The sequence below is a fragment of the Sturnus vulgaris genome, chromosome 29, assembly GCF_052056855.1.
Source record: "Sturnus vulgaris isolate bStuVul1 chromosome 29, bStuVul1.hap1, whole genome shotgun sequence".
In the NCBI taxonomy this organism is placed as follows: domain Eukaryota; kingdom Metazoa; phylum Chordata; class Aves; order Passeriformes; family Sturnidae; genus Sturnus; species Sturnus vulgaris.
In genome coordinates, this window is record NC_142271.1 from 2,593,852 (window position 1) to 2,608,668 (window position 14,817).

General features: G+C 44.9%; 1 protein-coding gene across 2 annotated transcripts; it reads right to left on the reverse strand.

The window, feature by feature from the left end:
* Positions 1-280: 280 nt before the first annotated feature.
* LOC106851065 (bile acid receptor-like) lies at positions 281-13,534 on the reverse strand. 2 transcript variants are annotated; one of them, XM_014872789.2, is made up of 11 exons: positions 13,372-13,534; positions 8,966-9,088; positions 7,443-7,817; positions 6,435-6,575; positions 5,065-5,204; positions 4,871-4,975; positions 4,681-4,780; positions 3,483-3,611; positions 3,108-3,227; positions 1,935-2,048; positions 281-1,779 (listed from the first exon to the last, which is right to left on the reverse strand). In XM_014872789.2, exons 2-11 carry the CDS (start codon positions 9,054-9,056, stop codon positions 1,550-1,552), a joined length of 1,545 nt encoding a protein of 514 aa, XP_014728275.1. In that variant the 5' UTR covers positions 9,057-9,088; positions 13,372-13,534; the 3' UTR covers positions 281-1,549. The 2 variants fall into 2 exon arrangements, with proteins under 2 accessions (XP_014728275.1, XP_088036313.1); XM_088180187.1 differs by having other exon boundaries at positions 4,871-4,978.
* Between the last annotated feature and the right edge of the window lie 1,283 nt (positions 13,535-14,817).

Sequence of the window (14,817 nt, forward strand, 5' to 3'; positions counted from 1 at the left end):
AAAATTATAAAATCCAGAAGAAAAAAAAAGTTACAACTAATGTGAAAATATTATTTTTAATTAATAAATTAATTGCCTGCAGTTTTCAAAATTACCAAAATTGGTAATGGCTTTGGAGCTCACTTGCTTCCTACTTCACAGTGGCTTTTCAAACCACTGGTGTTTTGTAGTTTGCTTTATAGGCTGTGGCAGAGTGGAAGGTTTTGATGAGAACTCATGAGCTGCTGCCTGTCTGTGCATAGGTGCATGACAAAGGATTCAGGAAGCAAAATTATTTCTTTAAAGTCCAGTCGTTGATATTTATTTTTTCTTTACTCCCACATCTGACCATGTTTTACTATGAAAATGCCATTTTAAAGGGTTTTCAAGTCACAAAAAAATAGGATAGTGTAACTGATCTCCTGTCAGAATAGCACATTTGAATCTAAACATATTCTGTAAGGAACCTCAACAGGAAACAATAATTTGTTTAATTCACATAACTCAGTGTGGTGACAGAACGTTTTCACTGCAGATTTGGTCTGGTGTAAGCAGGACTTGCCAGTACAAACATCCAAGTGGGGCACTGCTCACTGCTGGATGACCCACACCAAACGTGGCTTTATAATCGGTGATGTGCAGTTACAACACAGAGCAGATGATCGAGAAGATGATTTCCTTCAGTCTGGATAGAGGATAACAGCAGAAGTCTTTGAAATTAAAGTCAAAGATGTTCCTCCAGCACCAATCTTGGCAGTCTGCAGAGAAATGAGTTCAGCAAATTTCACTTACACACAAAACCATGGATTGGGTTCGGTTCGAAGGGATCTTGAAGCTGATCCTGTGCCGCCCCCTGCCATGGGCAGGGACACCTTCCACTATCCCAGCTTGCTCCAAGTCCGGCCCAGCCTGGCCTTGGTCACTTCCTGGGACCGGGCGGGATGTGTTCGGGTCAGGACTCCCCCCGGGGGCTCCCGGCAGTGTCCCCGTGTCCCTGCCGGTGTCCCCCCGTCCGTTCCAGCGCAGCCGAGGGCCGCCCGGTGCCACCATTGCCCCGACATGGCCGTGCCCGAGCGCTGGCCGGCTTCGGCCGCGGGCCCTGCCCGGCGCGGCCTGAACCGGGCTATTCTGGGTAGGCCCGGAGAAAAGCCGTGACACCGGCACCGACACCAACATCACCGCCGGTACCGATACCAGCACCAACTCTGGTAGGAACACCAACACTGGCAGCAATACCAACACTGGTACCGACACCGACACTGACATCAGCAGCAACAACCAGCACCTGCACTGGCACCGGCACCAGAACTGACGCCGGCACCAGCACTGGCACCGGCACTGAGTGTGGCACCCAAACCGATACCGGCACCAGCACGGAGACTGGTACCGACACCAACACTTGTACCGACAGCGACATCGCCGCCGCCGCCACCGCCACCTACACCGGCAGCGACACCGACGGCGGCACCGGCGCCTCACGATGGCCGCTGAGGGAGGGCGAAAAGGGCGGGAAACGACGGCGCGCACCCGAGGCGGGAAGGGGCGCGCGGGCCGGCGGCGTTGGCGCCCCCTAGTGGAGGTCCCACAGGTCGCGCAGCGGCGCGGCCAGGCGCGCGTCCCGCGCGCGCAGCGCCCCCGCGTGGGCGTGGCGGAGCGAGCGCAGCTCCGTGAGGCGCCCCAGCAGCCGCGCGAAGCGCTGCGGGTCCCGCGGGTGCTGCAGCTTCGAGTGCTTGTACAGGATCCCCAGCAGCGGCTCCTGCAGCTCCTCCACATGGCGCTTGTCCCTCAGCAGCGGGCGGTCTGCGGGAGAGCGGCGGCGCGGACAGCGCGGTGAGCGGCATGATCCCTCCGGGCGCCGCCGCCCCTCAGGGTCCGGTCGGCGCCGCCGCCCCTGAGGGGACAAATGGGAGCTGCCCCGGGGCAAGTGACAGCTCGTTGTCACCTTCCCGGCTTACCTGAAAAGAACACTGTTGTTGCTACGAGCAGAGCGTATTCGGTCTCGGTCACTTTGAGTTCCCCCATGGTTCTGTAGAAGTAGAACAGGGCGGTGATGAACTCCTCAGTTATGCCTTGAAAATGGAAAATAAAATCAACATTTTTTTGGTTAAAAAAAATACCACAACAAACGTGCAGAATAATAAGGGTGTTATTTCAGTGCACAAACTGCCGCAAATCATCTTTGCCTGAAGGGAGTGGGTGACTCTGCCTGGATCCATCCGGATCTCTGTGTCCGGCTCGGGGCTGCCCGGGACAAGGCACACGGAGCTCCTGGAGCAGGCCCGGCCGGGCTGTGGGGGGCGTGAGGGGACCAGGGCACCTCTCCTACGAGGACTCCATGATCTTAGAGGGCTTTTCCAAGCTAAGCGATTCCATGTTTCTGTGAAAGGCTGAGGGAGCTGGGGCTGCTCAGCCTGGAGAGGAGCCCCAGCTGAGAGGGACCCTCAGCCCCGGGTGTCCCTTCTGCAGGAAGGGCTCTGAGCAGGGACCAGCGAGGAACGGGCAGGAACTGATGCTCAGGAACTTCCACCTGAACGTGAGGAAGAAATTCTTTCTTGTGAAGGAACAGATTGCCCAGAAAAGGTGTGGAGTCTCCCTCGTTGGAGATACTCCAGAACACTCTGGACACAATCCTGTGCCATGTGCTCTGTGATGACCCTGCTGGCACAGGGAGGTGGCACCAGGTGACCCACTGCAGTCCCTTCCAACCTCACCCATTCTGTGATTTTGTAATTCTGTGAGTCAGTGAACCTTTTAAGGCTCGGGGCTGTTCCACTGCATGAAATAGTTAACTAACTTCATGAAAACAATGTTAATTTCCAAAATAATAACAGAAGTTGTGTGGCAGTTGTACAGTGGAGCTTTGAATGGATACATAACTCAAGGGATATAAGCAAGCATGAACACACCTCCTCCTGCCAGGAGGATGTAATGCCAGTGTGTAATAGCTGAGGAGGTAATGCCAGAGCAGCTCGAGGGAGAGGGAGAGGAGAAGGAAAGGGAGAGGAGAGAAAGAAGAGTGGAAAGGAGCTGGAGCAGTGGCCATAGTGACAGTGTATATAACAATGTAATAAAAATAAGGCCAGTAAAGTAAAAGATTCACAGTATTTAGATTCTGAGACCTCCATTACCTGTAGTAGTAGTAGAAGTTGGCCTCTCTTTATTATGACACATTTCCATGGAATAAATATTGTTTTTATCAAGGTTTTGAACATGACAACATGTCCCGTGATCAGAAAGTCTTACATGACCTGGAACAAGGCAGATGACAGTTCCCAGTCAAGCTTAAAGTGATCTTAAATATTTGTCTGTATCATTGCTGAAAATGTGTGAATTTTTCCCAGAAAAAGGTATAAAACCCTTTTTGGAATCTAGCTCCAAGTTCTTTGGTTGTGTTTTTTTAGTGGTCAAGGTCTCTTGTGTTAAATTTAGCACAATATGTAATTAATATAGCTGATATTATCCACCCACCCCACAACGATGCAAATCAAGTATTTCAGACCTACTTTCACTGGTTGAAGGCTGGCACTCGCTCATTTTTTGGTTGTAAATTTGGGCTGATCTCAAGAACATCGCCTCCACTGTGGAGCCTTTCAGCAGAGCAATCTGGTCCTCACTGGCTAAACTCTCAAACCCTGCAGAGAAAGGTGCATGTTCAGAATCAGGGAAGGCTGGGGCTGCCTTTAAGCTCCCAACATGATGTGAAAATTATTTTTTTTTTTATAAATGCCTTTACTGGAAAGGAGGAGCCATAGTTAAAGACTTGGGTTATACAATTAAAAAGACAAAAAAAGAAAAAGAGGAAAAAGGAGGGGGTAGTTTTCAGTGTTAAAAGATTCACAGGAAGATACAAGTAAAAATTTTGGGACTAAGCAAGATGTTATCAAAACATTCTTCCTAATATCTGATAACTATCACATGGCCTAACACCTGATAAATTTGTTGCATTGTTTAGTGACTGTGGACACTCCATTGATTGTTGTATTATTTTCTTTTTAGAAATCGTGTTCATCTTTTGACAAGCTCATTGTCTGCACTTGTAATTCAAGAGCAAAGGAACTTTAGTGATTTTTTTTTCTTAAACCTGATCAAAGCAGGATATGTAACACAAGAAAACAGACAGCTCACCCCTTCCTTCAGCTCTGCCCCACAGAGATGCTAAAATTGTACCAAATACCTGCTTTAGATATGGTGATTGACCTTTGTCAGTGAGTTTTACAAAGAAAAATTATCACCCTCCCTGTCAAATGTTACTTTGTCAACTTTACACTGAAATGCAGTGAATTTAATTGCATGTTCCCTTGTTCTTTATGAAAAGAAGATATGAATAAGAACACCTGGATAGTCCCTCTTGTGCTGCCTTTTCCTTTGAAGGAACATCTGTTTTTTCCTTCGGTGATAATGATAAATCAGACTCAATTGGATTTCAGAGAATGTGGTGAGATAGTAATTCCCTCAAGGTGGTATTTTGGGGTCCACGTGCTTCCAGAAAATGCCTCTAGTCCATGTCAGAAATGGAGAAGAAATCCAATAATAGCAAAGTTTTGAACTGAAAGCTTCTAGGTTGTTCTCATGATAAGCAAGTGGCAAGTTAGAAGTACAAAGGATCAGTTTAAAGCCTTTTCTTAGAGCCTGTATTTTTCTCTGGTTCACACCATCATTTTGATTTGATTCCTCTAATGTTCCCCAAAGGAGGAAACTCACCTGGGAGTCTTTTTGTGAAATCCACCAACACCTGGACGTGAACAACAGCTGTCTCAGACAGGCGGAGAAAACTTTCCTCAGGACTTGCAGTTTCCTGTAGCTGCACAAAAGAGTGTTTGGACACTGGATATGGCCAAGATACACGAAAACAATGACTTAGCAATGCAGGCTGGGTGTGCTGGATACCTACAAACTTCTTGGCTTCCTCAAGGGGAATTGTGTATTTTTGGTGTGCTGCTACAATGTGGTCAAGAAGCTGATGTTCTCCTGGAGTAAGTTCCATCTTCTCTGGGATCTGCTAAAAAAATAAACCAGTCAAGTCACAACGACTTGGAGTAACAATAAGTGATAAAAAGAGGTATTTTAAATAGAAAAATATCCCACTTTTCCAGATCTTGTTGTAGATGACACTTGCTTACTATTCAGTCCCTCATCTTCCAGCTTTATATTGCAAAGGAAACTGCTCTTCTGCTTGAAATTCTTCCTGAGTCGCTTTGACTTGCACTGGACTTCAGTCAGCAAACCTGTGAGGTGTGAAGTGGCCATCAGTGCTTGTGTATTCAATTAATTACTGTCTGAAGTCATCATTTGTTAGAGATAACTCCAGTCTTGTATCACAGAAGCTGTCACCTATAATGAACTATGTTTGTTGGTGAATGTGGCCGTGTGTTACTTATCAGGTGAGCTGGTGTTCAGTAGCCACCAAAGGCCTGAGGGTCTGCAGTCACCTTTGTCCTTGTGGCTCTGTGACACACAGGCATCAGAATCTTTCATCAAAGCCCATCACGTCATTTTTATTTAACTTTTCTCCCTCAAACCCTAAAGCTCATCTGATCTGCTCATTGCTGTCCTGACAAGGCTCAGAATATTTAGCTGCTCTTGGTAGTACTTCTCCTTTTTTCTCTTGTACTGTCTTTTGAACAACAGTTCTCTCAAGGTGAGGGGATACTTCCCAAGCATTGCTGGCTCCTGCACACCAAGATGCTACAGATGCCACCATCTCCAAAGTCAATTTTCCTACAGCCAATTGAAGCTTAGACCAGTATCATCAGGAAGGGATTTGTGGAGGCCAATGGGCCTGGGCCTGGGCCTGGCACAACTCTGCCTGCAGCCCTGAACTGGACAGATGACCCTGGAATGGGATCTCCCTTGAATGGGCTGTGATTAGTTTATCTCAACTGTCCTGCAGAGATGCCCCTTAGGTGGGCACATCCTCCCTTATGGTGAGGAATCCCAAAGGTTTCAGTGATCCCACCATGCCCTGCTACCCATGGTAATCCTTTGTAACCCATTGCTCTTTCCCCTTGGTACCACCCTTGCTTTCCCCCATAAAAACCCCAGTTTTCCCCCCAGTTCTCAGGGGAGCTGTCATCCCTGGCCCCCTTCACAGAGCTGCTGGATAATAAAGGAATCTCAGTGGAATTGCCATGTGACACTTCTGTCTCTCTGTCCCCGAGCTCACCTGGAATGGCCTCCAGGCAGAGCTGAAATCACTGAGCTGATCTCACTGAGGGCTGATCACTTGTGGCCACAGGCCACAGCTTGCTGAGGTTTATCCAGCACCAGAGATCTGCCAGAGACCCCCTTGGAAGGCAGCCCCTTGTGGGACCCTCTCTCTGGGAAGGTTGGCAGCTTCCCAGGTTGGACCATTGGATCTCCACAGACCCCCCCCCCCAACAGCCTACAGGGGTGAACTTTGGAGAAGGTTTTATCCACGGCGATTAGGAAAGAACCCAGCATGAAGGAGCACTCACATTCTGCCAGCATTCCCACAGCTCTGCACTTCTTGAGGCGGCACTCCTGGCACTTCCTCCTCATGTACATGTCCATCTCGCAGTGCCCCCCGCTCTTGCAGCGGTACACGGCGTTCTTGGTGATGCTGCGCCGGAAGAAGCCTGGGAAAGGGAGCAGGGGATGGCTGCAGCAATCTCAGGAGCTTTGTCTCACAGGGATTTAAAAGTGTCCTCCGGGTTTGAATGGTTGGGATGTTTAAATGGAAATATTACCTCGATTTCAAAACTGCTTTTTAAAGATATAGTTATGCCTGGTTCTTTATGACTGGTGTTAATTGACATTTTCCATACATAGAATCACAGAATATGCTGATTTGGAAGGGACCCACAAAGATCACCAAGTCCATCCCCTGGGCCTGCAGACGCCCCCAAATCCCACCCTGGATACACCTGAGAGCGGTGCCCAGACTCTCCTGGAGCTCTGGCAGCCTCGGGGTCGTGCCCACTCCCTGGGGAGCCTGGGCAGTGCCCTCTGGGGGAAGAACCTTCCCTGCTCTCCAACCTAAACACCCCCACTACAGCTCCAGCTGCTCCCTTGGGCCCTGTGCCTGGTCACAGGGAACAGAGATCAGAGCTGCCCCTCATGAGACAGCTCCCAACAAGTTAAATACCAACAAGTTAAAATATGACTAGCAAGTAATTACTACTTTCTTTTATTCAATTTTAATAGTAAATGAAATTAATAACACTGAAGTAAATCTCTAAGAAATGTTCATGAGAAAACCAGTATCTGCTTAAACTGACACTGTTCTAACAAGTCATCGAAGCAAAAATGAGATGCTTAAAGTGCTCATATTAAATATGGACTGTGATAATATTTCTTCAAAGAATGCTATAAAAATGTGAATTTGGACTAAGTGTGTTAGATAGTGGGCTAATTAGATAAATTAGAAGCCACTGGAATAAGACCAGCTCAAACCCCAGGCAGATCTGTGGAAGGCTGCACGGAGGCCCCGTGTCCTCGCTCACCTTTGCAGCCCTCGCAGGTCAGGGCGTTGTAGTGGTAGCCCGAGGCCTTGTCCCCACACACCACACACAGCTCCTCCTGCCCCTTCAGCCTCACCGAGTGGTTCAGCCTGGGCCTCTTGAGCCCCTGGAACCCCCCATCCTCTCCATGGGGAGCCAGGAAGGGGCCCTTGCTGAGCTCGCAGCTGCTGCCGACGCAGGGCCCGTCGCTGTACGGGGGCTCCAGGCTGTAGGGGCCGTACGGGGACGGGGACGGCGCAGGCTGGGGCTGCAGGGCTGGCACTGGCACCGGCACTGGCACTGCTGAGTACTGGCAGTACGGGGCAGCCTGGAAATCCGGGTCCTGCAGCTGGTAGTTGATGTGCTCTGGTAAAACATCTGTGCCGGGGGAAATCGAAAGCAAAGTAAAGGACTGGAGAATATCTCGACATCAGCTGCTCCGGAGTTTAAAAATGTTTGATGGATTTAGTAGCATAAATATTAGAGGAACACATTTCAGAGGGGCAGACACATTCTATTTAAGTTTAAACGTGTAATGTTCTTCAGTGAAATCTTAAATGTAGCAAAAATGGCTCAGTAATGGTTTGAGCAATATCGTGTGGGCTAGTGTTAGTAGATAATTGAAGATCACTTGCCAATTGATGGCACAGCTGCCTTCAGATCTTACACTTAAAGGTTGTTTTTATTAGCTGTCCACACTACAGTCAAGTATCTTTCATAAGTGAATTTTTTAATGATTGAAGTGTTTATTACTGGTACATGTCTCAGGTATTATTTTGAAAATGTTGCACAGGGGTCTGAGAAAAGCTGTGTAGAAATCAGAGAGTACTAAAAATTACTGTGACAGGAGTCTTAAAGCTGAACTTTAGAGGAGTAAAAAGCAGAGACTTGTTTTATTTAGTATTTTCCCAAACGTGTGTCTTTACAGTTATGAGATTTGAGTTCAGTAAAATGTAGGTACAGAATTACAGAGTTTCTTCATGCTTTTCTGTATGTTGAGTTTTAATTTTATCCAGCCTCCCTTAAATACACACAGCTATACCAAAGAAAGCCTGTGCAACATGCATCATGTTTCATTCTTCCTTTGGGATTATTAAATTCTCTATAAAAACAAATTGGAAAGGTTTTTTTAAAACAGTTTGGAGGTTTTTTCCCTTTTAGTGGGTTTTGGATCCTGCCTTTAGTCTTCCAGAATAAAATTAGTTATTGCAATTATAGCTACATAAGATAATAGAACAGACATTATCTATTTATAATGTATCTGGAATACTGTAATAAAACCTGTATCTTCTCCATGCAGGTCAAAGGGAGACAGCACTGGGGATGTTTATATGAAATAAAAGTCAGAATAATCACATTGTGCTCAAAAGTCTCTATGAGCACACAGCCATAGATTTCAATACACTTTCAATACGAGCTTGGTAAGAGCTTTCAGGTGCTTTAAAGATAAATTAAAATGAAGAAAAAAAAATCCCAGAGGAGTTAATTTTGCAGCATTTCCAGAGTTCCAAACTTGCTTTACTCACCGTAGTACTGCATGGGCTCGGGGAGGCCGTACCCGTCAGGGACGGTGACAAACGTGTTGGCCATGCTCTGCTCCCAGCTGCACTGCTTCATCCACTCTGTGACAGCAGCCTTGAAACAGCAACCTGGGGAAAGGGGAAAGGAAGAGAAACGTCCCATGGGAAAGAATTGCTGGGTAGGGTTAGACAAGGAGCCAGAAAACTCCAGAGTTTTCAGATCATAAAAAAATCAGATGTCTGTGTGAAGTCACATAACACCCTCAACGAGGCTACAAATTGTTTGAGTGTCCTGATATTACAGATTCAGGGTAAAACTCTTCCCTAAATTTCCAAGTTATAGTTAGAAATGTTTTGCTCTGAGTTTTACACAAAATCAAGTGGGGGTATTGGCCTAATCACTGGTAAATTCTCTAGTCCAGAGAAGGTTAAAAGGAGCCTCACTGGATAGAATAAACTTTGGGCATTAATTGGAGCATTTGCTTTAGTGTAGTATGGGGCTATCCTATTTGTGCACAAAAAATGGGCTTTTAATGAGTTTATTTTACTCATTTTTTATGCAGAGTTGAAGCAAGGAAAATAGCATGAAAAGGCCAGCATGGAATATCTGTTCTTCATCATGTAAGTACTCATTTATGCAGTAAAACTCAACTTTGTCTTGCTTAAGCACTGCCTGAATTACACTTCCTGTGTTCCTTTAGCAGTATAAAGTTTTTAGTGAAGACCAAAATATTGATTTCCTATAGGATGTGCTGCCTCTAAAGAGTTTTCCACTGCCCCTTGGTCATTGAAGGAGCCTGGGCTCCTGGCTGGATTCACTGACATTTCCAATAACAAAGTGCACTGAGAGCTCACAGTGACATGGTGAGAAGAGCTGCTGTGCTTGGAGTTCAAAACTTACCTCATTTTTCAGTGATTTGACTTATAAATTCAAATTTAGATAGAGGTTGTGAAAAAGTATGCTCTAAAAACTCTTAAAAGAGTTTTAAGGGAAAAAAAGTCTGTATGGACAGTGGCAGAAGCTGGGTTTGAGTTTACACACCTACAGTAAACCTCTGGTATTGCTTAGAATTGAGAGCTAACAGAGTAGCCATTGGAGGAATAAGTAGGAATATTTTCCTTGCCCCCTTGTCCCTCTGCCTGAGTGGGATGTGGCCACAGGTTAAACCTTTGCTGAGCCTGCTGCCCACTGAGCAAGGGCTGTTAGAGACAGTTTGCCTGTGAACCACTCACAGGCTTTCCCTGAGCAGACAGGAAGGATAAACAAGATGAAAAAGGCATGGAAGGATTTGGAAAATACAGCAAATCCAACTCCTGCAACAGGATTCTCTACAGATTTTACAACAAGTTGGATTTAAAGACCTTCCCTGAAGGAAGGGGTTTGTGCTATACCTGCACTTTGTGCAGCTGAGACAATGAATGGATCACCCCAGGGAATCTGAAGTCCTGTCTGGAAAAATACACATCCCTTCCCCAAACTGAGGACAGAACTTTGGGGCTGAGCACTTTCTCTTCATGCTGTCAGCAGAAGGTGAAAGGATGCAGTGAGGCTGGAATGCTGGGGGTTTGTTATCTCTGCTAGTAAATATTTGTTTGAGAGCAAAATAAGTCACTGAATCATGAGGTCTTATCAGTTAGATCAATTTGGCCTGGGCAAAGTCTACATTTTTTCCCAAAAATGTGTGTTTGCTGAAGAAATGTGTTTCTGAATTCCAGTGGTTTCCTTAAATAAGAGTAATAATTGAATAGTAGATTTTAAAAAATTACACTGATCTAGTCTAATAGAAACAGTATATTGGGAGTATGAAGTACCAAATGTAAGGTGGTCAATTGTTTAAACGTTCTAAATCTTGAAAGCAGCTTTTCCTTAGGCAAAGTTTCCTCAGCTTAGGTATTGTATGAGAAAGGATTCAGCCCTTCTTACTGATTTTATGGCTATAGCAGTAACCAATTGCACCCACAAAATTTCCAGCTTAGACTGAGGCTTTGTAAACTGAAATCATAAATTAAGAGGATGTTAGCACAGCAGGGATAGTAAATCCAATGGTTATCTGAGGAATGCTCTACTGTCTTAGAATGAGACTTATGTGTAAACATTAAGAGTTTCATTTTCTGACATTTGAGAATTTAGTGTTGACAAGCTTATTCTCCTGATCAAGCAAAGCACTGGGCTTTTTAAAGCAAAAAAGAAAAACTAAAAAAGAAAGGAGAGAATAAGATATGTAAGGAAGGAACTTCATTTCCTAGGCCAGGCAAGTTTTGATTTTTCATGAGCTGACTGTGAAAGTCGTGTTTTCCAACCTTTGCCTCCCCCCGGTGAGTGAGGCAGCAGCAGGGAGGGCTCCTGCAAAGTGCAGCGGTCCCTGGGATTCTCTCATCCCTGTGCTGCTGTCCCCAAGGCTCCGTGGCCATCCCAAACCCCTCACACCTCATGGGACTGAGCCCTGACCTGCAGGACACTTCCCCAGCCCACACAGACACTCATGAACCCTTTGCCAGGCCAGGGAATTCTGCACGTGCCCAGCACGGTGAAGCTCCTGACAGAAGGAACCAGACATGCCCAGGTGTAATGTCCAAAACAGTAACTGGAATAAAGTTGGAATAAGGATGGAGCAACAGGTTTGGATGTTTGGGGAAGTTGCAGCTGTGCCATTCCCAAAACAAAATGTTTTGTGCTCCTTTTTCTTTTTTCTATGTGTTCCCAGTATAACCACATATTTGTGCATGAGTGCTTTAAAAGGAAGCAAAAATCTAAATACATCCCCAGAGAGGATGCATAAAGGTCTTTAGCCTAAAAAGTGGAAATAACTGAGAACAAAAGATGAATTTTTTAATGACTTATTTAGTAGCATCCCAAGCAGTAACACACATAGAGTGGGAGCCTTCAGTCACACAGACTGAGCTGACAGAAAATGTTATCTGCATAAAGCACAATGTTCCTGATTTTCCTTCTTTAGTGGGCATTTTTATGTGTGAAGTCCTGACCAGGTGAGGGGAATGGTGGTTTTTGGGAGAGGTGACCTACACTCAGGTTTGAAATGTGCTTTTACAGGCTTAGTTTTGCCAGTGCTCATCTTCTGAACTACAAACACTCAGTATAAACCAGAATGTGTTGATTCAAGACTTGGTTATCCATCTCATGCAGAAATTTAGTTCTTAGTCCCAACTGAAAGACCTGACAATTTATCAAAAATGGAATCTGCTAAAGAAAAAAAAAAGCCATTGATTGATAAAAGTAAAGTAGAACCATAAATAGAAAGTACACGTTCAGACTGGAATCTGAATTGTACATCTATTTATTTCTATTTATGGTGAAAGATGTGGGGTTTATCATTTTTATTGCTATAAAACCCCATATCATAAAGCAACATATCATCAACTTATCAAATTTATTGAGATACAAAACATCCTTCATGGAGCAGGGCCACAGGGAGCCCTGAGGTCGGTACTGGCAGTGCTTTAGCTGCTATCGTAAATATTTTGACAGTTGAGTCATGGAGAAATTTCTTGTTTACAGGGAATTTTAGGAGCTCAAGCTGAAGGTCCTCACCATCTATTCAGCACACCTTGGGGCACACTAGTGGTCACACAGTGGAACTCAGAGCACGTTTCAGGCTCGGGTTTAATCACTGTGCTTTTGCTTGCAGCCGGAAAGCAAAGCTTATTTTTTTTATTTGTGACAATTTAAACCAAAAATTGAAAAAAAAAAGTAACTAAGCATAATCAGTGCCAAGTAGGTGTGATGCCAGCTGATCTAATCAATTTCACTCAAGCAATTCAGTAATCACTGCTTAATTAAAGAATGATTTTGCAGGGGAGATTGTAGGATAACTTGATTGATCATGTATGCAGCTTACATGCATTATTAAATGCTTTTCTGTTCCTCTTGGTTTTAATGTGCCAAGAAGCTCCCAAAAGCTGCTTTTTAAAGAAATTCCACTTTTCTTCTTTTTAAATGTGTTCCTTCCTGGTCATATAATAATCATCATGGGAACTAGCTTATTTCACTAATAGACTGCATTGCAATTATCTTGAAATTTTCCTTTAGAATTGTTATTCCATGAATAATTATTTCAAAGGCATAATTTTTATACATTGTAAAATAAGAGGTTAGAGGTTGTTTGAAACTCACAATTTTCCAGGTACTTTTGGGAAGGCAAATAAATAATTGAATTTAAAAGCTGTTTTTCTTCACTCTGTGTGTCAAATGAAGTACTATTGGAACAAACCCTTGGCAGCAGAATAGCAGATTTAAAAGTGCACGTTCGCCGCTTTCATTTAGCCAGATGTTTAAAAAGAAAGAAAAAAAGGAGATAAAGAAGGAAAAAAAGCCCAGTGCCTGGAATATTTTCACATGGTAAATTGATGTATGGCTTGAGCAGAGCATGCAGAGAAGGGAATGAAATACTCACGGTGCTTGCAGGGAGCTGCTGTGCCGGCTCCGTGGGGCTGCAGCGCCGGTCCCAGCTCTGCTGCAGCTGGAGCCGGGCAGGCCTTTCCCTATTTATCAGTTTGTGTGCACAGCCCGGGCTCCAGACACTCGGCAGAGCCACGCCGCGGCTCCGAGACACCAACTTCCCACACAGCTCCTCTGGGGTCGGAGCAAGGGCAGCTGCGAGCCCACATAAATCACAGCACAACTGGGTCATCAGGGACAGAGGCCATGGGGACCCTCACGTCACTGCTTCCCAGAGTCCTCCCTGCCCAGCACAAAGATTCCGCTTTTCTTGCTAGGATTCCAAATTTTTGATTGCTTCACGTTGACATGTCGGGGTGGTGATGGAAAATGTTCAATTCCCAAAGCGGGGAAATGATTGCAGTAGTATTATTTGGAGGTTTTTACATGACATAATAATTTAATTTGGAGAGGCTGGATCAAGCCAGGACCTCCAAACACCAAAAATTTACCTTGTCCTCCATGCTCTGGTCCAGACACCCCTGTGGTGATGCAGCACACACCAGGCTCACACTCAGTTCATTGACAACCTCAGTGAACTTGAGTTCATGTTGCCATCAACTCAGCAAAATTTCATTCTTAAAACCCCCACTATTTCCATTAGTCATTTCTAATAAATTAACATTGCAATTTGATGTTCTCATTGTTTCCTAGGTAGATGTGACCTTTTGGATAGGGAATTTTCTTGTTTGGTAGCACGCTGTTCTAATGCTCCCAGGAGGCTGCAGATCTCCTCAGTGCAGGAGGAGCTCACCTTCTGTGTAAGACAGGTTCTCCATTCACCTCAGGAAAATCTGCTTCTGTTGGACACTGCATGGAATTCGATGGGAAAAGGAAAATATAATTTTCTGTTGGGTAACTTACAGCAAAGTATTTAAAATACTCTTTTGGGCCGTAGGTTTTCGTGGATAAACTGCCATCACCCTTCAAAAGAGGGACATATTTCTATCCCATAGCTTCCAGAGAAGAGAAGCCCTAAGGCTGCTTATTTCCATGTGCATTTAGAAATCTGTCTGTGCAGTGGAATGGTTGAGTCTTTCAAGAACAAACAGCATTGACTGATAAATGTTATTTTAGCATATTGTGGGGTTTTCTAAGTTTTCAGACGTCCTGCATTGATCACATGTGGTGATGGGGGGGCTGGAGCACAGTGATTATGCAGCAGAGATGAAGATAATTATGTCCTAAGCTTAATTACGATCAGCACTTGTCTTTCTGGTAAAAGCAGCCTCATACAGAAACTTTCCAAGTTGTCGAAAAAATTTCAGTAGCAAAACTGAAGGTTTTACAATTGATAAAACAAATATTTTTTTCACAGAAGTATCTCTTTCACAATATCCCATTGACTTTTCCATCCAACTTTTCTCATGAAAGTTGGAAAAACAAGCAGAGGTTTGTGAAA

What these genes read in the sequence shown, in the direction of transcription:
- LOC106851065 (XM_088180187.1), bottom strand. Translation starts at nt 9,056, where the DNA reads ATGAAGCAGTGCAGCTGGGAGCAGAGCATGGCCAACACGTTTGTCACC. An exon ending in CTACAACAAGATCTGGAAAA is followed by an intron (nt 4,979 to 5,064) that starts GTGGGATATTTT and finishes TTATTTTTTTAG; the next exon opens with CAGATCCCAGAGAAGATGGA. An exon ending in AACTTCTACTACTACTACAG is followed by an intron (nt 2,049 to 3,107) that starts GTAATGGAGGTC and finishes TCCATTTTCAAG; the next exon opens with GCATAACTGAGGAGTTCATC.